Source organism: Mustela putorius, unplaced genomic scaffold, assembly GCF_011764305.1.
Source record: "Mustela putorius furo isolate JIRA1106 unplaced genomic scaffold, ASM1176430v1.1 tig00000135_pilon_pilon_pilon, whole genome shotgun sequence".
Lineage (NCBI taxonomy): Eukaryota > Metazoa > Chordata > Mammalia > Carnivora > Mustelidae > Mustela > Mustela putorius.
In genome coordinates this window covers 465,737-488,823 of record NW_025421292.1, presented here as the reverse complement: position 1 = coordinate 488,823, position 23,087 = coordinate 465,737, and the positions used below count along the sequence as shown (strand labels likewise).

General features: G+C 36.3%; 1 protein-coding gene across 7 annotated transcripts in view; it reads left to right on the top strand.

Annotated features, from left to right (window-relative positions):
• The first annotated feature begins 1,878 nt into the window (after positions 1–1,878).
• Positions 1,879–23,087, top strand: part of TSBP1 (testis expressed basic protein 1) — a 93,613-nt gene continuing 72,404 nt past the window's right edge. For 6 of the 7 annotated variants that reach the window (XM_045074648.1, XM_045074650.1, XM_045074654.1 and 3 more), the window contains exons 1-11: positions 1,879–2,088; positions 3,831–3,917; positions 4,865–4,897; positions 5,703–5,735; positions 6,846–6,878; positions 6,964–6,993; positions 7,082–7,102; positions 9,811–9,831; positions 13,732–13,752; positions 18,044–18,064; positions 18,276–18,287. In XM_045074648.1, coding sequence (XP_044930583.1) covers positions 2,076–2,088; positions 3,831–3,917; positions 4,865–4,897; positions 5,703–5,735; positions 6,846–6,878; positions 6,964–6,993; positions 7,082–7,102; positions 9,811–9,831; positions 13,732–13,752; positions 18,044–18,064; positions 18,276–18,287 — 325 coding nt within the window. In that variant the 5' untranslated portion in view covers positions 1,879–2,075. The remainder of the gene's footprint in view (positions 2,089–3,830; positions 3,918–4,864; positions 4,898–5,702; positions 5,736–6,845; positions 6,879–6,963; positions 6,994–7,081; positions 7,103–9,810; positions 9,832–13,731; positions 13,753–18,043; positions 18,065–18,275; positions 18,288–23,087) is intronic. The other variant, XM_045074653.1, reaches the window with a different exon arrangement.

Sequence of the window (23,087 nt, the reverse complement as noted above, 5' to 3'; positions counted from 1 at the left end):
TCATTTCCTGACTTGTTTATTTTAGCCATTCTGACTGGTGTGAGGTGATATCTCATTGTGGGGATAAAAATATATGTTTATAAAAAATAAAAAATTAAAAAAAAATTCCATAAAAATTGGGCAGAAGGGGTGCCTGGGTGAATCAGTTGGTTAAGTGACTGCCTTTGGCTCAGGTCATGATCCCAAGGTCCTGGGATTAAGCCCTGTATTGGGCTCCCTACTCAGCTGGAGGCCTTCTTCTCCCTCTCCCACTCCCCCTGCTTTTGTTCTCTCTCTCACTCTCTCTCTCTCTCTCTCTCTCTGTGTCAAATAAATAAATACAATCTTTAAAAAAGATGGGCAGAAGACATAAGCAGACATTTCTCCAAAGAAGACACCCAGATGGCCAATAGACACATGAAAAGATCTTCAACTTCATTCAGCATCAGGGAAATGCAAATCAAAATGACAATCTACATAAGCAATGAATTCTGGTACACTGAAAAGAAATTAAAAAAATAAAAATAAATAAAAAAACAGTGCCTGGGGAAAAAAAAAAACAATGAATTATCACCTCACATGTATCAGAATGGCTAAAATTAAAAAAAACACCACAAGAGATGATGAATGTGAGATTATATATATATATGTATGTATGTATATACACACATGTATGTATATACACATACACATGTATATACATACATGTGTACATACATATATATTATATATATACAATGCAGTATTATATATAGTATATATATATACTCTATATATAATGCAGTATTATTACACACATGTGTATATACATACATGTGTACATACATATATATAATATATTATATATTTTTATATATATATATATATAATATGCAGTATTATTCAGCCATAAGAAAGAATGAAATCTTGCCATTTGCAACAACATGGATGGACTTAGAGACTACAATGCTAAGTGAAATAAATCAGACAGATAAGTACCATATGTGGAATTTAAGAAACGAAACAAATGAACAAAGGAAAAAAAAAGGAGAGAGAGAGAGACTAACCAAGAAGCAGCCTCTTAATTATAGAGATCAAACTGATGGTTGCCAGAGGGAAGTCAGTGGGGCGATGGGTGAAAAATAAATCAGTAGTCCAGAGCTGCCCAAAACATGGAGGGTAGAGCATCCTAAAACTGGCCATTACTTTGCTCCTCCAGCCTATAACACACTATACCACACTACCATGAAGAGTAGGCCCCCAAGATTGAAATGAAATGTGATTTTGTGAATAGAGTGTGCTCTGGAGTCAGAAACTCTGCCAGTTGTTGGCTAGGTGACTTCAGATGTCTCAGGTGGAGGGTTTCATTGTAAACATTATTAAGGATTAAATAAGTTTGTACATGTAAGGTATGTATCTACCATAAAGCATTATAGTTATAATAAAGCTGTATGGTTTTATTACTCCTCTTGTTCTCCACAGTGGCTTGAAATCCCATTCACTGGCTTTTTCTTCCTAGCACCACAGACCTCTTCACTTTCTCTTACTATCTAACCTTAATATCTGGGCTTCACTGGCTCACCCTCCATTTGTTTCAAGGTCCTTCTTTTAAATAGATTTGGGAATTTTTCTCATTTCTAATTATTAAACATGTATTAATTGCCTATTCCATAGGACGTTCTCTGCCTCAAGAGTTACAAGGATGATGGAAATAGAGTCTCTGGCCTCAAAATCGCTAGAAAATTAGAACTTATTCCAGAGTACAGATAAACTCCCTTCAAAAATCACAAGTTTAAAGTCTTTTAAAATATTCTGAAATCTTCCCAGTATCTTGGTTCTCCTCTTCCTTTCTTCTTGCCTCTCTAAAGTTCCAGTTCTTTGTTATGACATAGATTCTGGAACCTTCATAGGCCACACTCTTGTAGCCTGCTTAGGTCTGATCAGCCTAAGTCACACAGTCCCCTGCAACCTTCTGCATGCTTGTCTACAAGGGTCTTCCCCCCATTCAAGTTCATACTTCTCAGAAACAGTGAGCTTGGAGTGTTCCTTTTTTCTTCATCACCCTCTGACAAAGAAATCCAGATGACACAGAAACCACTGAAGATAATACCTGGAAAATGGCAGTTTTGGGTATGGACTGAGTCCCTCTCTAAGGCCTCCCTTACCCTACTGAATCAGAAGAGTCTCCTCCTTAGAGACTTTAACACGTGGCTTTACTTTTCTTGCCTGCTTACTTTCAAATTCAATATTCTTTCTTTCATTCTCATTGATTCCTTTGGGAGCCTGGGGAAAACGACCCACATAGTCAACTAAACTCTAGAGTAAAGATATTAATCTTTTCTTTGGTTTCAGGAGTTTGAATTACTAAAAGAAAATAACTATCCTCTGGAATAATAAGAAAATTCTTTAGCCTGTTATCTCATTTCTGGTAATACTAGTCACTTTATAATCTGCCTCAACTCTTCCTCTTATTTTCCTCATAAATGGAGTATATCATTAGCCAGAATGATCTGTCCAATAGCCAGAACATTTCTGACACTATTCAAAGGGAGTACCAGAAGCTTGGTCCAAGTATACCAGCTGGTTATCCCTTCCACCCCTAAGGATTACTTCACATCAGTTATGAAATTCTGATTTGCATTAAAGAGTCCAACTACTTCCTATTCATTTTAGTGGTCCATTAGGAAAAAATCTCTGAAGGTTGTATTTTTGGGATGATTTTCTTGCATGATCTAATACTTGAAAGATTTGGTAGACATTTGCCCAATTTTCCCCAATTGGAGGTGTGTCATTACATCTTGAGATGAATTCATCTATTGCTTTTTTGAAGCATTTTTAATCTTAGTGTAATTAATTTTCTTAGCCCTTCATAGTCAATTGTCTTCAACATTTTTCACTGTTACAGGCAGATGTAGGATTCCTTTGTTCATTCATTCCTTCTTTCCTTCCTCCTTCTTTCTTTACTATCTCTTCTTCTCTTTCTCTTGTTCTTTCTCCCTTCCTTCTTTCTCCACTCTTTCCTCCCTTCCTTCCTTCCTTATGCTTCACTGCCTGCCTTTCTTCTTCCAAAGGCTCCTTAGTTTCAGTTTTTCATTAACTGTAGCAAAGTATATAATTAAGATTTGTCTCTCCAATTATACATAAACAGATATAGTTTAGGCAGTTCAAGCATTCTTTCTCCTAGTAATCAAAGTAACATTCATCACAGATAACTGTCTTATCATGAGGGGCTTTGTTGATGATGACTGAAAGGTCTTTCCCAATGGTAAGAAATTTTTGCCCTCTGCTGTGGTTTTCATTAATATAACCACCTTCTGTCAGGGGCCACTAAGTTTTGATTGCTCAAAAAACTTTTGCTGTAAAAATTTTTCACACACATTATGTATGTGTGTATATCACACACACACACACACACACACACACACATAAAACATACTACTGTATTAATACATGTTTCAAAACAGAAAACCTAGAATTTTAAAGTTGTAATATAAAATTACATAAAAGTAAAACTAATATTTTTTCCTCACACCCCAGTGGATTGCTTTGCATATCACTGAATTTCCTCTAGCCTTCTCTCTGTAGAGAGTAAGGGATTCAATTGAGGAGGAAATCTGTCACATTTTCCACTCTAAATCAAGAGTTAGACAGCAACTGTGGTTCTTGGTATATGACCAAAAGGAGCAACATAAAAAATGGGTAGGGGAAGGAATGTGGGGACATAAGATGAAGAATATAAAGGAAGAAAGGAGCTCAGGTAGCAGAAAAAGAAGTTTATCTATTTGGCGAAAACAATAAAGAGGTAATCGGTAATTGTCTCTGATAATGACCAGGTCTAAATAAGCAGGCCTACAGGTGAGATTTTGTTGCAGAAATAACTTTGGCTGTCATCCTGACTCTACTGGGACTTGCCATTCTGGCTATTTTATTAACAAGATGGACACGGCGCAAGCAAAATGGTGAGTAACAAGTCAAAATGGAAATTCCCCATGAAAGTCACAATTGAAGGGATGTCAAGATTCAGTTTCACTTCGTTTATACTTATTAGATGGCTAGGAACTTTGCTAGAGATAGCTAGAGACTTTTTAAACCCCCAAAGCTCACATAGCCAATAATGTCAAGCCCCCCAAAAAGCAGATTAAATTTAAAAATAGTAATAACAAGAATACTCTAAAATTATCTAAGTTCCAAGGGAAATTATCTACATAATAAAAATGGAAAAGAAAAGATACTGTGCTGATGGACACCACTAGCTAGTATTATACCAAAAAATTTCAAGAATTTTAGTTACTGGGGTGCTTGGGTGGCTCAGTGGGTTAAGCCTCTGACTTCGGCTTGGGTCATGATCTCAGGGTCCTGAGATCAAGCCCCACATCAGGCTCTCTGCTCAGGAGGGAGCCTGCTTCCCCTTCTTTCTCTGCCTTTCTCTCCCCCCTCTCCTCCTCCTCTGCCTACTTATGATATCTCTCTCTTTCAAATAAATAAATAAATAAAATCTTTTAGAAAAAAAAATTAGTTACTTAGTACTACAGAGATGATAAGAAGAAACAAATATAGAGTAGTATTTGTCAAGGAAACAGAGATGGGGCTCATGTAGCCAATGACCTATTTCTATGCCATAAGGTGTCTCTTTCCAGGATTTTCCTTAGTATTTTCTCCATTGCCTTGTATCCGTCCCCCACCCCTCTTTCTCATCTCAGCACCTATAAGCCCTCAAGAATAAGTGTGGAAATAGAACTGGGCTGGCTGTAGGTGCTGGAAAGGGGTAGGAACCAGTAATACATCATATCAAGAGTGCCACATTGGGAACACAGAAGCACAGTTTAGAGTGACGAGAGATTGGTCAAGAGGATGAACACCTCTCACAAATAGTTAATAGTAATATTTTTGCTTGATTCTTCCACAGAAATTGATGTCTCAAGATACAGTTCAGAACAAAGTAAGTACTTAGACCCAAGAGAGAAAGAAAAATAGAAAGTGTAATGGAATTTCCTTAAGTCAGGGACCAAGTCTGTCTTATTTACCATTGTATTCCCAGTACCTTGCAAAATGAATCATTCCATAAACTGAACTTCTAACTTACTCAGAGAAATATACCAGAGATTTCTATGTAACTCTGAGTGCCAAACTGAATTGGGAAGAATAAACTAATAGGAGGTAGGGTTGCATGATTCTGAGGCTCTCTTCGGATACCTTCTGTGGAACAACAGCAACAGGAATACCAAGTCATGAAAACAGCAGACTCCTCAGGCAATGGAATAGAAGGTCTAAATCTGGTAGTGAAGAGGGCCTCATCAAGGTGGCTGGGTAGAAGAATCAAATTTTCTAGGAATAATAAAAGAGTAAACACAACTAAGATAATTGTGATTGAGAAGAACACCAAGTTCAAGATATGAAGAGATGAAGCATATTTTCCATGGCAATGTCTAGTGAGATGTCAAAATTGCTGAAAGATAGCCCAGGATTAGTAAGAGAAGGAAAACAGGAGCCAAATTCTGGAGCACCAAGAAGGAAAAGCAAATTGAGGCCCTTTCTGATTACTGTCTAGTCTAGTGAAACTGGTGACTGGCATAGTCACTCATCATCTGCTCCAGCTATGCAGTCCTTAGTTCCTACAAAATAAATAAATTCCCATCATCATTCATTACTGGGAGTTCATCTCTGCATTAGCTCTGAGTCTTAAAGCCCCACTCCTTTTCAAGAAGCAAAACCATGAAGTACTCTTTTTTTTTTTTTTACTCCAGGTGCTGGTCTTCTGGACTATGAGGATGGTAGAGGTAAATAGATTAAGAACTACTACAGAATGAATAGAGAAATGTGTTCTTATAGAACAAAAAAAGCCCATCTCCTTTTGAGCACAATTTGTGAGGTCAGCACACCTTTTATTATTATAATATCCAACTGCCAATCTACCTTTCTATGCATATATATGTGTGTGTGTGTGTGTGTGTGTATAAATAATATGATTTGTATATTTTTCTCAGAAAAGACAAATAGGTCCCCTTTCTGAGACATAAAAAATATTCTTTCCAACTCCTAATTATACCAAGATCTTGGAAAGGGAAGAAACCTCTGTGAAACAATTTCCTAGATATATAAAATAGGGATGATGCATGGGTCGTCATGAAGACTGCATAGCATACATGAAAAGAAATAGTAAACTATACAAGACAATAGGCAAGCACAACTTCTATTATCATTTTAGAAGATGAAATTGATATAAAAAATGTTAAAAGTTAAGACTTACCCAAATGCACCTAGCAAAAAAAATTAGATAGCAAATCCAGGTGGCTGTGGCCTTGAGTTCAGTACTCATATTCTCACATGACACTATCCCCATTTGGTTAAGACAACAAAGGCTCATTTTAAACTGAATTTTTGTATTTATTATTAATATTATTAATATTAACTATTAATATTAATCAAATCAGGACATTTAGTCTGACATGATGCAAAAATAATAATAAAGCTTATTTGAAATTAAACAACCAGAAATCTAATGGCTCGAAGTAGAGGCCAAGGATCCTTACTTTTTTGTAGGGACACACACACACACAGATGCACACACGTACACACTCTACAGGCATAAAGATTCATATTTCCAAAAGGAGAGAGGAGACAGTTTGGTCACTCTGCTTCCCGTCATGCCCCACACTTGGCCTCTTGGTCCTTGCCTTCTCCTTTTATATCTATGATTCATCTGTCATGAACAGAGTGAGGAGCCATGGGATCCTCTCTTTCTTTCCTGAAATGGGATCCAAGGGAAATCTAGGAAAGGAGAAAAATTTAGGGAAGAGAAATCCTACTAGTTGGATTTAGACATATGATGAAACATTTCTTGATGAGCTGTTAGTAAACTTAATCTGGTTTTTTTTCCTCCAAAAAAGATGTTCCCTCTCAGAGATCTGAAAGAGGAAGAGGTAAACAGATTTTCACCTAGAAAGAAAATAATGTAGACATAGTTGTCAAGGTAGAATCTCATTATGTTTTCATCTTGTCTTTTAGGATTCCGTCATTTGTATTCAACAGAAAGTGGTAAATAAATATTGAATTATTAAGAAATTAATACAGACATATATTTATGAGAAATTAAGAATCTTATGTTTTTCCTTCAATCCTCTAGACACTTCATATGATGATCAAGGTAAGTATATTTGGATCTGATTTCTTTCCTGTTATAACATGAGGGGCTGTACAATTTAGGTAAAAAGACAGGAAACCAATGTAATGTATAGAGGATTCTGAGAAGCATTCAGAAATGGTCACCTTGACACCATGAGGTGTCTTTTCCGCCAGTACCATCCAATTCCTCTTCTATTCACTTCCTGATCATCTTAAAGTAGTCTGAGTACTCAAGGTACATTCAATATCCCAGAGCACAGGAATGTTAGCCACTAAGTGCATCTTTTTTAATATAAATTTTAAGAAATGGAGGAATAAATCCCTTAAAATTTGTCATATTAAGATTTGACCTGTGCACTGAAATTCCAGAGGGCAAAGAAAGCCTGATCTTGTCTACTGTCGTCATTTACATGTCATGTTTCTTGGGAAACAAACCTCCTTAGAATAGTCAGTCATCACGACACTGCATTAAACCAGTGCAAGAAGCTACCTGACTGTGAGAAACGTAAGGGTACACAGATAAGTAAAATGCAACTATAAACAAAGGGAGAGAATTAACATGCATTCAGTACCTTCTATGTGCCAGCCACTCTTGTGGACGCTTTTCACTTTATTTTAATATCTACAAATGACCTTTAATATCTACAAATGAACCACAAAGAATGAAGCTCCTGTGGCTGCTCAAGGTCTCTACAAGTTAGCCTACAGGATGCTTTGGTGCAAATTAGTAGAGTCTTCCTTTCTCTAGGCAGATGCAGTCCCACTCAAGGACGCTACTGGGATTTTAGCCCCCAAATCCCTCTGCACAGTGAACAACCTATGCAACCATAATAAGGTGGTCCTGAAGATATAAGAATGGTAGTTCATTCTTAACATGTCCAAAACCCAAGTCCTGATCCTATTTACATACAGGTACCAGTACATGCATTCCCACAATTGCTCAGGCCATCCACCTCTGTAACTTCTTTCTCTTACTTTCCTTAGACAATCCACCAGCAAATCCCATCCCCACTACTTTCCCATTATATTACAAATTAGATCACTTCTCACCATGACGACAATCTTAGCTCAAACACCAACATCTCTTGCCTGATCTACTTTGACCCCTAACTGGTTTCTTCCTACTCTTGCCCTCTTACAATATATTTTCTTCATCAGTAAGGATAATCTTTAGCAAGCAAGTCTTAAATCAATTAACTTACTATATATTGTCATCCTTGATTTTTTATCCCTAATTAGAGAAAGGTACACATGAAAAATGTTAGTGACTTGCCCAAAGACACAGGGTTTGCAAATGACTCAACCTGATAGAAAGATAGAATTATCTGACTCTATATCTCATGTTCCTTATTTTTACACAATTTAGTAATACCTTACTAATTTCCTGCTATGGATCTTTAGCGTAGAGTTTGCATACTTAGCTTCTTTCTATTCCAGGCTACCCTTGCATTTTTCCCTAAAAACTTGGATCAGTAAAAACTTTATTGTGGTCTAAATAAGCCATAATTTAAAATTCATAGAGCTAAATGACAACTTAGTTCTTAGTTCTCTAAAGTAGCCTTATGAAGCTCAATGACCTCGTTTCTACGTTCCCACGCTCTACCAGTATGCCCTCCATCTTTTCTGGACATGGAAATATAAATTTGCTGGTCAGCTAAAGACTACAAAAATCCTCTGACAGGAAAATATTGGGCAAAGTCATCAGATCAGTTTAGGTGCATGAAATTTAGTACTTAAATTTTGATATTTAAATATATCATGTATTACATATTAAATTTGCCATGATAATTCAAAAATTTTGAAAGGCTCTAAATTTATTTTTAATGTTATTAAGTTTTACAGCAAGTGTAAATGAGGCACATTTGGTATATACATCTTGGTATTTTCTGTTTTTAAAATACCCACAGGAAAAAGAGAAGTAAGTAACAATAGTGTAAACCAGAGGTTTTGTGTGTCTTGGACTTAATCCCATCACAATGACACCCAAGTATGGGTGGGAAAGCATTCATTTTCAGGATGGGGATGAGAAAGAAAAAAAAGTTGTCTTTACATTTCCAGGTAGATCTTTACTTATACATCAGTAAAATAGAAAATTAGACCATCGTGCAACATAATTTCTCATTTCCAGAGTGTTGGTATTATTTATTTTTATACTTTCATGAAAACAATAGTGATAGGATGGCAAGTTTTCATGTAATTTACTTTGTCTCCAGATTTTTTAGACAATGTTTTTGCAACATTACTAAGTTTTAGGTTATAGGATGCATATCCAATCACAATATGTGTGTGTGTGTGTGTGTGTGTGTGCGTGTGTGTATTCATTATAGTTTGCCATCCCTTCATTAAATTTTGCCATCTTTTCATTAAATTTGCCACTCTTCATGAAATTTGAACTCATTAAATTTGAACTCTCAATTAGTTGAATAAATGTTTTGCCATTTTTTTCTCTTACTTTACCTTAACTTATTTTATAACTACTGTGCTCTTCTGTTACTGTATTTCTTTCCATGTATAATTATTATCTCTTCTCACTATGTATTTACCTTTATTCTTTGCCTGGTTTTTCACATCATTTGACTCATAAATTAAGTCATGAGAAGATTTTTGCCCCCAGTTTCTTGCCTATTTGGATATTTGAGGGTGTTGATTGGGTAATCCTTTGTAATGATATTGAAACTATAAAAATAGATAATTCAAACTGATTTCTCTTGGTTTTATTTGTGTTTTTAGAGGGATCCAAAAGAGATTACAGTAAGTATTCTCTTGTTTTTCAACAAAGATTTGCTTCCCTAGATTGTAAATGCTTTGAGAAAAGAGAAATGCCATCAGTTCATATGAATACTGAGTAATAAGTGAAGTCTCCTAGTGCTGGTTTAAGATAGTTTGTTATTAACACTAACACCAAAGAAATACAAACTATTATAAGAACATACTATGAGCAACTCTATGCCAACAAATTTGACAATCTGGAAGAAATGGATGCATTCCTAGAAACATATAAACTACCACAACTGAACCAAGAAGAAATAGAAAGCCTGAACAGACCCATAACCAGTAAGAAGATTGAAACAGTCATTAAAAATCTCCAAACAAACAAAAGCCCAGGGCCAGACAGCTTCCCGGGGGGGGGGGGGGAATTCTACCAAACATTTAAAGAAGAAATAATTCCTATTCTCCTGAAACTGCTCCAAAAAATAGCAATGGAAGGAAAACTTCCAAACTCATTTTATGAGGCCAGCATCACCTTGAACCCAAAACCAGACAAGGATCCCATCAAAAAAGAGAGCTATAGACCAATATCCTTGATGAACATAGATGCGAAAATACTCAACAAAATACTAGCCAATAGGATTCAACAGTACATTAAAAGGATTATTCACCACGACCAAGTGGGATTTATTCCAGGGCTGCAAGGTTGGTTCAACATCCGCAAATCAGTCAATGTGATACAACACATCAATAAAAGAAAGAACAAGAAACATATGATACTCTCCATAGATGCTGAAAAAGCATTTGACAAAGTACAGCATCCCTTCCTGATCAAAACTCTTCAAAGTGTAGGGATAGAGGGCACATTACCTCAATATCATCAAAGCCATCTATGAAAAACCCACCGCAAATATCATTCTCAATGGAGAAAAACTGAAAGCTTTTCCGCTAAGGTCAGGAACACGGCAGGGGTGTCCATTATCACCACTGCTATTCAACATAGTACTAGAGGTCCTAGCCTCAGCAATCAGACAACAAAAGGAAATTAAAGGCATCCAAATTGGCAAAGAAGAAGTCAAATTATCACTCTTCGCAGATGATATGATACTATATGTGCAAAACCCAAAAGACTCCACTCCAAAACTGCTACAACTTATACAGGAATTCAGTAAAGTGTCAGGATATAAAATCAATTCACAGAAATCAGTTGCATTTCTCTACACCAACAGCAAGACAGAAGAAAGAGAAATTAGGGAGTCAATCCCATTTACAATTGCACCCAAAACCATACGATACCTAGGAATAAACCTAACAAAGAGGCACAGAATCTATACTCAGAAAACTATAAAGTACTCATGAAAGAAATTGAGGAAGACACAAAGAAATGGAAAAAATTATCCATGCTCCTGGATTGGAAGAATAAATATTGTGAAAATGTCTATGCTACCTAAAGCAATTTACACATTTAATGCAATTCCTATCAAAGTACCATCCATCTTTTTCAAAGAAATGGAACAAATAATCCTAAAATTTATATGGAACCAGAAAATACCTTGAATAGCCAAAGGGATATTGAAAAAGAAAGCCAAAGTTGGTGGCATCACAATTCCGGACTTGAAGCTCTATTACAAAGCTGTCATCATCAAGACAGCATGGTACTGGCACAAAAACAGGCACATAGATCAATGGAACAGAAGAGAGCCCAGAAATAGACCCTCAACTCTACGGTCAACTCATCTTTGACAAAGCAGGAAAGAATGTCCAATGGAAAAAAGACAGTCTCTTCAATAAATGGTGCTGGGAAAATTGGACAGCCACATGCAGAAAAATGAAATTGGACCATTTTCTTACACCACACACGAAAATAGACTCAAAATGGATGAAGGACCTCAATGTGCAAAAGGAATCCATCAAAATCCTTGAGGAGAACACAGGCAGCAACCTTTTCGACCTCATCTGCAGCAACATTTTCTTAGGAACATCAACAAAGGCAAGGGAAGCAAGGGCAAAAATGAACTATTGGGATTTCATCAAGATCAAAAGCTTTTGCACAGCAAAGGAAACAGTTAACAAAATCAAAAGACAACTGACAGAATGGGAGAAGATATTTGCAAACGACATATCAGATAAAGGACTAGTGTCCAGAATCTATAAAAAACTTAGCAAACTCAGCACCCAAAGAACAAATAATCCAATCAAGAAATGGGCAGAGGACATGAACAGACATTTCTGCAAAGAAGACATCCAGATGGCCAACACTCACATGAAAAAGTGCTCCATATCACTTGGCATCAGGGAAATACAAATCAAAACCACAATGAGATATCACCTCACACCAGTCAGAAAGGCTAAAATCAACAAGTCAGGAAATGACAGATGCTGGCGAGGATGCGGAGAAAGGGGAACCCTCCTACACTGTTGGTGGGAATGCAAGCTGGTGCAGCCACTCTGGAAAACAGCATGGAGGTTCCTCAAAATGTTGAAAATAGAACTGCCCTATGACCCAGCAATTGCACTACTGGGTATTTACCCTAAAGATACAAATGTAGTGATCCAAAGGTGCACGTGCACCCGAATGTTTATAGCAGCAATGTCCACAATAGCCAAACTATGGAAAGAACCTAGATGTCCATCAACAGATGAATGGATCAAGAAGATGTGGTATATATACACAATGGAATACTATGCAGCCATCAAAAGAAATGAAATCTTGCCATTTGCGACAACATGGATGGAACTAGAGCGTATCATGCTTAGCGAAATAAGTCAAGCAGAGAAAGACAACTATCATATGATCTCCCTGATATGAGGAAGTGGTGATGCAACATGGGGGCTTAAGTGGGTAGGAGAAGAATAAATGAAACAAGATGGGATTGGGAGGGAACAAACCATAAGTGACTCTTAATCTCACAAAAGAAACTGAGGGTTGCTGGGGGGAGGGGGTTTGGAAGAAGGGGGTGGGATTATGGACATTGGGGAGGGTATGTGCTTTGGTGAGTGCTGTGAAGTGTGTAAACCTGGCGATTCACAGACCTATACCCCTGGGGATAAAAATATATGTTTATATAAAAAAAAAAAAAGAAGGGAATCTTCCTGCCTTCAACGGATGAATGGATAAGGAAAATATGGTCCATATACACTATGGAGTATTATGCCTCCATCTGAAAGGATGAATATCCAACTTTTGTAGCAACATGGATGGGACTGGAAAAGATTATGCTGAGTGAAATAAGTCAAGCAGAGAGAGTCAATTATCATATGGTTTCACTTACTTGTGGAGCATAACAAATATCATGGAGCACATGGGGAGTTGGAGAGGAGAAGGGAGTTGGGGGAAATTGGAAGGGGAGGTGAACCATGAGAACCTACGGACTCTAAAAACAATCTGAGGGGAATGAAGTGGTGGGGGGGTGGGAGGTTGGGATACCAGGTGGTGGGTATTATAGAGGGCACAGATTGCATGGAGCACTGGGTGTGGTACAAAAATAATGAATACTGTTATGCTGAAAATAAATAAATTTTATTAATAATAATAAAAAAGATAGTTTGTTATTAACAAACTGTCAGTTTCCACACTTGGTCTGCTGGTTTCAGAACTGACTGAGAGAAAAGGAAAAAAAAAAGAGGTAATGATGAGTGACAGGAAAGCGAAGTGAAAGGAGTTGAAGAGGAAAGAAGAAAGGAACGGAATGGGGGAGGGATTAGGACAGAGATGTAAGCCACAAAGTTTCATAGAAATAGCATCTGTCTACTAAAAGCTGAAACACTTTATAGAGATGGAAGGGATGGAGTTGGTGGGAGTGGCTTCTGGTACCCACAGCTAGGTCAATAGGTCTCCCTGGGCCTGGACCTCCTCCTGAAGGAGGTCACAGTAATTGATATGCAAGGTCAGTGATCCAAATTCTGACAATTCACCTCCTTTTTTCTGTGTGTGTGTTTTAGCACCATCAGCCAACTCCTTAGGTAAGTTCCTTGTGGCTTTTCTACATCATCTGGTTTGCACCTCCTGTATAGTTTCTGTATTTTATCTCTATCTCTTAAATAAGTTTTAAGTATAAAAATAATTGACCCTTGTAAATCCATACTCTGGATTTGACAACTGATATTTTGTCGTATTTCTCAAGTGACATAATATAGAAATCTCTTTTGTTCCCATCCCTACACACATTCCACTCTCCCCATTCCCAAATTCTTATAAATGTACCATAAATCCTATAAGTTTATTTTCATCTATTTATATAATTTTTATGGATCATTGAACAATACATAGTATTTTTGTACCTATTTATTTAAAAATTTTATTGAAATGACATCATTCTGAAAGTATCATTACAACTTGCTTTTATCCCCCAAATATTATATATTGAAAACATACAGAAATCCAGGTTATACATTTTAATTGTTAAATAAATATCACAACTTATGAGCATATTTTTTCTCTTCTTTCTCCTATTATTCTGTTCTCAATGTGTTCAATTTCTGCTATCATAAAGAATGTTGCAAAATCTCCTTACGTAATTTATAAATAATTAATCCTAGGTATGCATCCAGAAATAGGATTAATAAATCACAGTGTGTAGGAACATTTATGTAATTTAAGCACTTTTTTACTTTACTAGCTGTTGTTTAATTGAATTCCTCATACTAGGCACACAAAAATCTGTAAAAGTTTCCCATTTTCCTACAACAGTAACAACCCCAATTTTGTCATATTTCCACCTTATTGCCACTTGGATTAGCATAAAATTTTTAATTTGCATTTTTCTGCTCAATCCTGAAACTGAGTATCTTACATGTTTACTACCTACTTAAGGCTTCACCTTATACAAACTGTTCATTTAGTTTACCCATTTATCCATGAGGTTATTGATTTGTAGAAATTCTTTATAATTATGAAAGCAAATCTTTTATATTTTGTTAAATATCTGCAAATATCTTCTCTGATTCTCTTACTTTAAAATTTTTTTATTATGTTCAATTAGTAAACATTAGTACTTCATTAATTTTTGATGTAGTTCAGTGATTCATTAGTTGCATATAACACCCAGTGCTCATTACAACACATACCCTCCTTAATACCCATCATGCAGGTATCCCATCCCGCCATCCCCTTCCTTCTGTAACCCTGTTTGTTCCCCCAGAGTCCACAGTCTCTCACAGTTTGTCTCCCTCTCTGACTTCTTCCCATTCGATTTGCCCTCTTGTCTCCTATGATCCTCTGCACTATTCTTAAATTCTTATGGTGTCTTTTGATAATTAGAAGGCCTCATTCTCCCTCCTCCCCACCCACACACAATAAGTTGTAATAATATTTGTCAATCTTTTGTTCTCTTTTAGATTTGGGGGGTTTGGTTTTTGTTTGTTTTGTTTTGTTTTGTTTTGCCTTTCTGGTCTGGGTATCACATAGATGTTATTCTACACCTTCTCTTAATAGCTATAAATTTTCTCACTCCACATTCAGGATGTTAATCCAAATGGAGGTTTTTGCATTTGGGATTTTTGTTTGTTTATAAATAATATAGATGGGGTTTAATTTTCTTCTGAAAAAACAATGGTTCCAACTGAATTTATTGACTCATGCATTCTATACCCACTGATTTGTAATACCTCTTTTATCTTACACTTAATTTTTCCATGGATTTTCTGTTCTAGTGAACGTTTGTCTTTTGCTCAACGGATACTAAATTGCTTCCATTTCTAAAGCTTTATGACATTTACTATGAAGAATGACACATTTTTCCTTCATTGTTGTTGTTTCAGAAATGCTTTGCCTATTCTTGGACCTTAATTTTTACACAAAATTTAGTCCATTTTTCAAGTTTGTATGAGTCACAGTAGGATTTCATTGGAACTTCACTGAGTCTGTAGATTTGTAAAATCAATTTTTCTGATGCATTACTATGATAATGTATCTTACTCAAATCTTCTTATGTGCCCTTCAGTAATGTTCTATAATTTTCTCAAAAGGGTCTGGAGCATCTTTTGTTAGATTAATTACTATGCACATATTTGTTTTTGTTTCTGTGTGAATGATTTTTTTTCTATTGGATTTTACAGATGATTACTGCTGCTATATAAGTTGTATGTTGTACTGTTGAGAGTAGATGTTGTACCTAGCCACTCTGCTGAATTCTAAGACTTCTAATAATTTAGAGTCTTGGATTTTGTATGTAGAAAATCCCATCTGCAAAAACTAACAATTTTTGAGTCTTCTTTTTAGTTCTTAAACTTTCCTCTTATCTTACTGTTTTATCCAAAATATCCAGTACTGACACCAGCAATAATCACAGGCATTCTTCTTGGTATCTGATTTTAACAAGAATGCCTCTGTTTTCACCACTAAACATGATGCTTGCTTCCATTGGTCAGTTCCATTTTATTGGGTTAAGAAAATTCCTATTTCTCGTTTGCTAACAAAAATCTTATTAAGAATAAGTACTGAATACATTTTAATTATTTTTTTAAATTAATGACATAAAAGTTTTTTTATGATTCTAAAAATTGTGCACTCTATCTATGGATATGACTTATTTTTTTAAAAAGATCTTATTATTTATTTATTTATTTATTTACTTGAGAGAGAAAGAGATTGTGAGAGAGAGAGAGCACAAGAGGAGGGAGAAGCAGACTCTCTGCTGAGTGGGAAGCCCAATGGGGCCTCCATCCCAGGACTCCGAAATCATGACCTGAGCTGAAGGCAGACCCTTAACTGACTGAGCACCTCCTACATATGTGCTATTTTTTTTTTATTCCTAGTATCATTGGGTTTGTGCTTTCTTTCTTTGGTCATTCTTCCATGTCAAAGATAGTTGTTTTTATTACTCTATTTGAAAATCAAATTTGAATGTCTACTAATTATTTTTCTTATTTTATTACTTTCTCTTTTTAAACTTTAGTATTTCCTTCTACTTTTTTTTTTAAGATTTTATTTATTTATTTGACAGAGATCACAAGTAGGCAGAGAGAGAGGAGGAAGCAGGCTCCCGGCTAAGCAGAAAGCCTGATGCAGGGCTTGATCCCAGGATCTGGGATCATGACCTGAGCTGAAGGCAGAGTCTTTAACCCACTGAACCTCCCAGGCACCCCATTTCCTTCTATTTTAATTTTTTTTCTAGTTTACTATGTGAAACCCTTCATTAATTTTCAGAATTTATTTTTTAATGTAAATATTTAAGTGCATCCTAAGTTCATTTGCTATTTTTATTGTTGATTATTAATTGTCTTATGATTTACAAGTCAGATGTGTGTGATTTATATTCTCTGAAATGTATTGCACCATAGCCTGGTGCAAACAGATCATGTCCTGGCAAACCCTGACAAACAGATATGAATTAATAGTGACCTTCTCACAGATAGTGTTTTTGTGAGCTTTAGATATATAGAATGTCTAGTCCCATGTTCTTCCACAGCATGAGGTCTGTGGCCTTAATATTTGTTCCTGATCATGTCTTGAAAAGTCAACCTCCCATTAAGATATATGGATGATGAACCTTCTCACTTGCTAACAAAATTATGGGCTCCTTCTTGATATATGGCCCTTGGAGACTTTTCTTTCTAGTTTTCAAGTTCAGCTTTATGTTTTAAAACTTTAAAAATTATCATGCTCAACTTTTCCAAGTGGTTAGAGGAGAGGGTGAAATATCCATCTTGACAACAAGTGCCTTTTCTCTGCCTTGACTCTTTATCTTCTAATATCCAGAGACATCCTTATTTTGTTTTCTTGTTATTGAGCATCCCCACAGGACACAAATGATTTCTGAGAAGTATAAATCCCCTGTTGAAGCTGTTATGTAGTATTAGTTTGGTGCAAAGATCTTTCAAAGGGGGAAAAAGAAAAAGAAAATTGAGAGAGAAGAGGAGGAGGAGAAATATGGGCAGAGAAGGAAACAGAACAAAAGCAGCAGGATCACAAAGAAGAAAGTCAAAGAGGGAGAAAAGTTTCTGGGGACCAGAAAGCTAGCAATCCTCACAAACATTGTTATTCCTTTACTAAGAAAAATTAAAAGATAGGATACATAGATGTTGTAATCTTAGCCTGCCATAAGAGTATTACTAAGTAAATACACAAAAGCCCCCAAAATATACCATAGATGGATGTCCATCTGCCCACCACACTGCATTGCACCTGGTAATAGAAAATGAGATGTGACACATTACTGCTCTCTTTCCCACAACCTTTTCCTCATATATAATCTATGTAATCTTAGATTCTCCCTAAAATACACAAATCTCATTCTTGTTTGCTTTCTTTTAGCACTATCTCGATCAAGTATTGGTAAGTTCCTTTACCTTTCTCCAACTCAATTCAAGGTATCCCCAGGTTTGAATGACAACATATAATTTCCTAACTCTCTGAGCCACAGCTGACACTCAGGGGTTGGTGTTCCCAGGGGTTCCCTTGTTCTGATATTCCCAAAATGAAAAGCAGAAATTTAAAAAAAAAAAATGCCAGACAACCCCATAAACTTTTTTGTGTTTCTTTTTAGGAGAACAAAGAGGTAAGTTCCTTTACTTTTTCTCAACTCTAATTCCCTTTGGTGTATCACAGACCTGGGGCCATAAACTAACTCTGCCTAGCCTTGTCCCTCAACTTTTCTTCCTTCTCTATAATCAAGCACTTCACCTGAAGTTAATGAGAGCTTTGGAAAATGAAAGGTCTATCGATTATGAATACAGAGAAGATTCAGATGGTTTTGGCTGGCTATGAGGGTTTCAGCAAAACAAAATACCTTCTTTTGCTCAGAAGCAGGAGGAAAGAAGGTTGTGAAAAGGGCAGGGAATGAGAGTAAGGGGGGCAGCTGTATTACATAAGCCAGGTTTATTGAATCCATATTCACAGGTCTTATAAATAAGAAACAACTCAAGGATATTATATAATTTACCCAAAGGCACATAGCTCATAGAAGGTAAAACTGAGGTTCTACACACAGAGATTTTTTAAAAGATTTTATTTATTTATTTGACAGAGAGAAAGAGCACAAGTAGGCAGAGGGGCAGGTAGAGAAAGAGAGGTGGAAGCAGGCTCCCTGCTAAGCAGAGAGCCTGATGCAGGACTCGATCCCAGGACCCTGAGATCATGACCTGAGCCAAAGGCAGAGGCTTAATCCACTGAGCCACCCAGGTGCCCTACACACTGAGCTTTTAATTAAGTCATGTGCTTGTCCAAGTATCCGCAGGACACCATTAAAATTTATTTTTTCAATTTAAAGTATCTTCTTGAAGTGAAATTTAGAACATCATGCATATGTAAATAATATTACTTTAATTTTTAATATGTAATCTAAAAATGCAAAAAATTGTGAATTAATCTAAATCTCACAATTATTTTTCTAGTCTGTTACTAACATAACTCATGTGATGAATAAGGTTGCTTTATTACATAGACATATAATATGTATACGTAAGATATAGATATATCTATATCTTACATAATGACCTTGGAAAACCATCAAGCTCAATATTTCATTACTGTTATAATCAAATCAGGTTTTATTTAGTTTTGCTTTGTTTTCATCCAGTTAAGTCACAGAAATAACTTACCACAGGAACAAAGTCAAATATCTTCAGGTTGACATGTGTTAAACAATCAACTCAAGTCTTCAATTTCTCCTGCAATATACCTGCCCTGTGGTATATGAGTATGGAATCAAAAATAAACACTGCTCAGAGGGCTGCAAGAGGCATAGTACTTCAAAGGACAATTGGGCTTGTTAAAACAAAATGATGAACAGAATATTTGGAGAAATTAAAGATACAGGGGAATCTGCTGATAGTAATTTCAGACAGCATGGTGTATGGGATTTTAGAGTGTAAGAAAGAAAATCAGATTAGGAGTTATACTTGGGTCCTTTCTCTTTTCTTTTTGATAAGTCGGGCCAGGGGTTTATCAATTTTATTAATTCTTTCAAAGAACCAGCTCCTACTTTCGTTGATTTGCTCTATTGTTTTTTTGGTTTCTATTTCATTGATTTCTGCTCTGATCTTTATGATTTCTCTTCTCCTGCTGGGCTTAGGGTTTCTTTCTTGTTCTTTCTCCAGCTCCTTTAGGTGTAGGGTTAGGTTGTGTACCTGAGACCTTTCTTGTTTCTTGAGAAAGGCTTGTACCACTATATATTTTCCTCTCAGGACTGCCTTTGTTGTGTCCCACAGATTTTGAACCGTTGTATTTTCATTATCATTTGTTTCCATGATTTTTTTCAATTCTTCTTTAATTTCCCGGTTGACCCATTCATTCTTTAGAAGGATACTGTTTAGTCTCCATGTATTTGGGTTCTTTCCAAACTTCCTTTTGTGGTTGAGTTCTAGCTTTAGAGCATTGTGGTCTGAAAATATGCAGGGAATGATCCCAATCTTTTGATACCGGTTGAGTCCTGATTTAGGACCGAGGATGTGATCTATTCTGGAGAATGTTCCATGTGCACTAGAGAAGAATGTGTATTCTGTTGCTTTGGGATGAAATATTCTGAATATATCTGTGATGTCCATCTGGTCCAGTGTGTCGTTTAAGGCCTTTATTTCCTTGCTGATCTTTTGCTTGGATGACCTGTCCATTTCAGTGAGGGGAGTGTTAAAGTCCCCTACTATTATTGTATTATGGTTGATGTGTTTCTTTGATTTTGTTATTAATTGGTTTATATAGTTGGCTGCTCCCACATTGGGGGCATAGATATTTAAAATTGTTAAATCTTCTTGTTGGACAGACCCTTTGAGTATGATATAGTGTCCTTCCTCATCTCTTATTATAGTCTTAGGCTTAAAATCTAATTGATCTGATATAAGGATTGCCACTCCTGCTTTCTTCTGATGTCCATTAGCATGGTAAATTCTTTTCCACCCCACCCCCTCACTTTAAATCTGGAGGTGTCTTCGGGCTTAAAATGTGTTTCTTGGAGGCAACATATAGATGGGTTTTGTTTTTTTTATCCATTCTGATACCCTGTGTCTTTTGACAGGGGCATTTAGCCCATTCACATTCAGGGTAACTATTGAGAGATATGAATTTAGTGCCATTGTATTGCCTGTAAGGTGACTGTTACTGTATATGGTCTCTGTTCCTTTCTGATCTACCACTTGTAGGCTCTCTCTTTGCTTAGAGGACCCCTTTCAATATTTCCTGTAGAGCTGGTTTGGTATTTGCAAATTCTTTCAGTTGTTGTTTGTCCTGGAAGCTTTTAATCTCTCCTTCTATTTTCAATGATAGCCTAGCTGGATATAGTATTCTTGGCTGCATGTTTTTCTCGTTTAGTGCTCTGAAAATATCATGCCAGCTCTTTCTGGCCTGCCAGGTCTCTGTGGATAAGTCAGCTGCCAATCTAATATTTTTACCATTGTATGTTACAGACTTCTTTTCCCGGGCTGCTTTCAGGATTTTCTCTTTGTCATTGAGACTTGTAAATTTTACTATTAGGTGACGGGGTGTGGGCCTATTCTTATTGATTTTGAGGGGCATTCTCTGAACCTCCTGAATTTTGATGCACGTTCCCTTTGCCATATTGGGGAAATTCTCCCCAATAATTCTCTCCAGTATACCTTCTGCTCCCCTCTCACTTTCTTCTTCTTCTGGAATCCCAATTATTCTAATGTTGTTTCGTCTTATGGTGTCACTTATCTCTCGAATTCTCCCCTCATGGTCCAGTAGCTGTTTGTCCCTCTTTTGCTCAGCTTCTTTATTCTCTGTCATTTGGTCTTCTATATCACTAATTCTTTCTTCTGCCTCATTTATCCTAGCAGTTAGAGCTTCCATTTTTGATTGCACCTCATTAATAGCTTTTTTGATTTCACCTTGGTTAGATTTTAGTTCTTTTATTTCTCCAGAAAGGGCTTTTATATCTCTCGAGAGGGTTTCTCTAATATCTTCCATGCCTTTTTCGAGCCCGGCTAGAACCTTGAGAATTGTCATTCTGAACTCTAGATCTGACATATTACCAATGTCTGTATTGATTAGGTCCCTAGCCTTCGGTACTGCCTCTTGTTCTTTTTTTTGTGTTGAATTTTTACGTCTTGTCATTTTGTCCAGATAAGAGTAAATGAAGGGGCAAGTAAAATACTAAAAGGGTGGCAACAACCCCAGGAAAATATGCTTTAACCAAATTAGAAGAGATCCAAAATCGTGAGTGGGGAGAAAGGGGATAAAAAGAGGTTCAAAAAGGAAGAAAGAAAAAAAAAAACAAAAAGAAAAGAAAAAGAAAAAAAAAAAGAAAAGAAAAGAATTTTTAAAAAAAGGAAACACCTAAGAAAAATGTAAATATAAATATATATATATATATATATATATATATATTAGATAAACTAGTAAAAAATCGTTAAAAAAGAAAAAGGTAACAGTTAAAAAAAAAATTTTACCCGAAGGCGAGAAAAAAAAAAAATGAAAAAGAAAAAATTAAATTAACTGCAAGACTAAAAAAAATCACAGGAAAAAAGCCATGAGTTTCGTGCTTGGCTTTCTCCTCCTCTGGAATTCTGCTGCTCTCCTTGGTATTGAAACCGCACTCCTTGGTAGGTGAACTTGGTCTCGGCTGGATTTCTTGTTGATCTTCTGGGGGAGGGGCCTGTTGTAGTGATTCTCAAGTGTCTTTGCCCCAGGCGGAATTACACCGCCCTTACCCGGGGCCGGGGTGAGTAATCCTAATCATTATGATAATATACTCCTTAAAATGAGAATTATCTTCTGATGGCAAATAAGGTAAATGGATATGTGACACATGTTGGGATTAATCTCAGAGGAAGGTGAGTAATTAGTTATTATATATAGTATTTAACTGAAAGATGCATGCGGCCATTCCCCCCTGAAGTTCAATACACTGTGTGGTCCTAGAGGATGAATGAGGCCCTCTTGAGAGGTCATTCTCAGAGACATCTCAGGGGACTACGGTAACTTGGGGAAGGGCTCTCAAACCAGGAGCACAAAGGGTTTGATTCTATTATTTCTCTGAAAATCTTAAACCCACACAGTGCCGGAGGCAGAGGAGGCTATGGTCCATGTGTCCCATGCAGGTGTATATAGGTATACGTAGATAAGGACTACAATTTGAAACTACTGTTGTAATATAGATGAAGTATATGTGTTACACATTCATAGCAATTCTATGAATTATATTTTACTATAAATTTTGTACTTAAAATGAATAAGACACAAAAAATTAAATGACTTGTGCAAGGTCACACAGGTAGTACGTAGAGGAATTAGAATTAAAATCCAAGTGTTCTAGCATCTGAACACCCACTGTATGTATCTCATGAAGACTAATCTGGACCCCCTCTCTAAAAAGAGTTCCATGAGAATCATAAGCTTTTCACAC